This window comes from Salarias fasciatus, chromosome 13, assembly GCF_902148845.1.
Source record: "Salarias fasciatus chromosome 13, fSalaFa1.1, whole genome shotgun sequence".
NCBI lineage: Eukaryota > Metazoa > Chordata > Actinopteri > Blenniiformes > Blenniidae > Salarias > Salarias fasciatus.
In genome coordinates, this window is record NC_043757.1 from 18,106,906 (window position 1) to 18,109,280 (window position 2,375).

Below are 2,375 nucleotides of genomic sequence, written 5' to 3' on the forward strand. Positions count from 1 at the left end.
GTGGAAATTAGAATATAAAACAATACATTCATACATTCCTGTTGATGCTGTAACTGCTGTAAATTCGATACATCTATCCTGTTTCGTCTTCTGTCTTTGTCCATGTGCATTTTCAGGCACACACATATAAGAGTTTCAGGTGTCTTTATATTAGATCAAACTGAATGGACTTCTGAATACAGGAAAATTGAGATGGTAACTTTGATGTTTGAAGTCCATTCTTGATAATCTCCCTTTTTAAAATCCACCCGACAAGATAATGCCATTTACGTGTGAGGACAAACACTGACACTGAGAATTGACTGATCACAAATTTTTTATTTGTCTTTATTCCTTTCTAATTTATTCCTTCCCTCTGTCATACCCTCTTCATTTTGTTAAAGAATTACAGTATCCATCAACAAAATATTATATTTTTTTTATAACATAAACAACTGTTGTACTTGTTTGCCATTTTTAAGAAATCTAACTGCATTATGTTTTTATTTGAATGTAGACATGGTTACATTTATGTCAAAACTAAACATTCAATTTTTTGAAAATCCAGTTTTGACTTGTGCATCCAAAACATCTTTTTACATTTTTGATTTTGTCCTTTATTCATTCAAATTTCCCAATAAATCTGCAGTTTGGGGAATTACCAAAACACTTCTCTCTGACATCAGGGTCAAACGTGGTCCACGAGTCCTATGCAAGACCTGTGAGCAGTCCAGAGTCACTAAACTGGGATTGACTGTAGGGTTCTTCAAGCCTGACCCCGGATAATGCAGCATAGGATGGATGGATATAACCACTCCTATTCCAATTAATTTGGCCCTGACCAATCAAGGGTGCCCATCCCTGAGTTAAATGTAGTTAAACCTCTTCAGTTTGTTTTGAATAGTACAGTCGTCTGTTTTTGACTTGACTGCACTGTGATCCTCAGAAGGCCTTTTCCACAGCAGTGACAGCTTCTTTGCAGACAGGATCCAGTTTTCCATCTCCACCTTCCAAAACAAAAGCACAGCTTGACACAATGGCGTCCCAGTGTTGTAACATGTCGAGTTTAACCTTCATCATAGTTTAAAAAATAAATAATTAAAAAAAAAAAAAAAAAATCACCAAATTGAAGTTCCTGGATGGTGCAGCTGAACACGACCTCCCCGCTCACCAGCAGCTCCACCACATTCCAGTGCTGCGTCTCGTGCAGGACGCAGCGGTGACCGCGCGCGCTCAGGGCAGCTGCGAGAGAACGTGTTTCCGTGTCAAAGAAGAGCGCACAGAACCGCTGAGAGAGGAGGACACATACCCTGGAGACCCTGCAGCCGGAAGGTCCTGTGTTTAACCACTCCGCAGGATTCATAAGGTCCGTAGCAAAGAGTCACGCGCGCACGAGCAGGCATTGTTTGTTGTGGTCTGGTCTCCTCCATGGTGACCGGCACACACAGGGTTATTGTTTCAGACGAGTTACCCACTCATGCTTACACGTATGAGAACAGTCCAATCAGAACGTTAAAAAAAACAACAACCTTAAAGCTGAAAGCAAAGTTGAACGGTCTGCATGCAGTGGGTGCGGAGGCTTGGTGCACGTGCATGGAAATGGGAAACCATAGCATGGTGCATGGTGTTGGTGTAAAAGGGTTTCCAGAGTCTGCTGTTACAGATGTTTTAAGAAGTGTTTGGAATCGAACTTTAATGAAAGCAGTTATGATGAAAAGCCGGTGTCTTGCAGAGGTCACTGGTGAATGGCTCCTTTAGCTTTCACATGAATGTAAAGGACAATCCGACAACTCATCACAGGTCTTCTGTCCATTGTAGCTTCTTTCTATGATCCAGTTGGTTTTATGGCTTCCTTCTCAGTGTGGGAAACAAATCCTCTTGGAGTTGTGCCACAACGGCATCGGATGGGAGGATCCACTTCCTGTGTACTTCAGTTCATGGTGGGAGGAATGAAAAAATGATATGCAAACATCAAAGGAGATCACCATTCCCCGATGTACCATTTTTCAAATATGCTCATGCCCTGACTTGAAATTTAAAACCAATCAAATTGAGATCCATCTAGTTTGGTTATGGCCAACAAGGCAAAGGTCACACCAACAAGGCTAATCAGAATCTCAAGATTAGAACCCTCAGCTGCAGTGACTTCGGCCAGAATGTTCTCGATGTTAAAGGTAGAGCTCCAGATAAAAATTCTGCAAGGAATACTTCTGGACTGACTTTCAGGCTGTGTTGACAATCACAAGGGTTTCACTGGGGTTTCATGTGTTTGTGGCAAAAAGAGTCCAGCTTATCAGAGAAAAGAAAACTGATACAAATAACTGGCACTGCATGAAACGCTGTTGATTGTGTTGCAGATATTCCCTGGAGTGGCTGGTTATCAGGTCCTGATGCTT

At 41.7% G+C, this 2,375-nt stretch overlaps 1 protein-coding gene across 1 annotated transcript; it reads right to left on the minus strand.

Moving 5' to 3' along the window:
- Nucleotides 1-921: 921 nt before the first annotated feature.
- Nucleotides 922-1,382, minus strand: c13h10orf53 (chromosome 13 C10orf53 homolog). The gene is made up of 3 exons (XM_030107383.1): nt 1,289-1,382; nt 1,102-1,221; nt 922-986 (listed from the first exon to the last, which is right to left on the minus strand). Exons 1-3 carry the CDS (start codon nt 1,380-1,382, stop codon nt 922-924), a joined length of 279 nt encoding a protein of 92 aa, XP_029963243.1.
- Between the last annotated feature and the right edge of the window lie 993 nt (nt 1,383-2,375).

What these genes read in the sequence shown, in the direction of transcription:
- c13h10orf53 (XM_030107383.1), bottom strand. Translation starts at nt 1,382, where the DNA reads ATGCCTGCTCGTGCGCGCGTGACTCTTTGCTACGGACCTTATGAATCC. An exon ending in CCGGCTGCAGGGTCTCCAGG is followed by an intron (nt 1,222 to 1,288) that starts GTATGTGTCCTC and finishes GTTCTCTCGCAG; the next exon opens with CTGCCCTGAGCGCGCGCGGT. An exon ending in CATCCAGGAACTTCAATTTG is followed by an intron (nt 987 to 1,101) that starts GTGATTTTTTTT and finishes TTGTTTTGGAAG; the next exon opens with GTGGAGATGGAAAACTGGAT.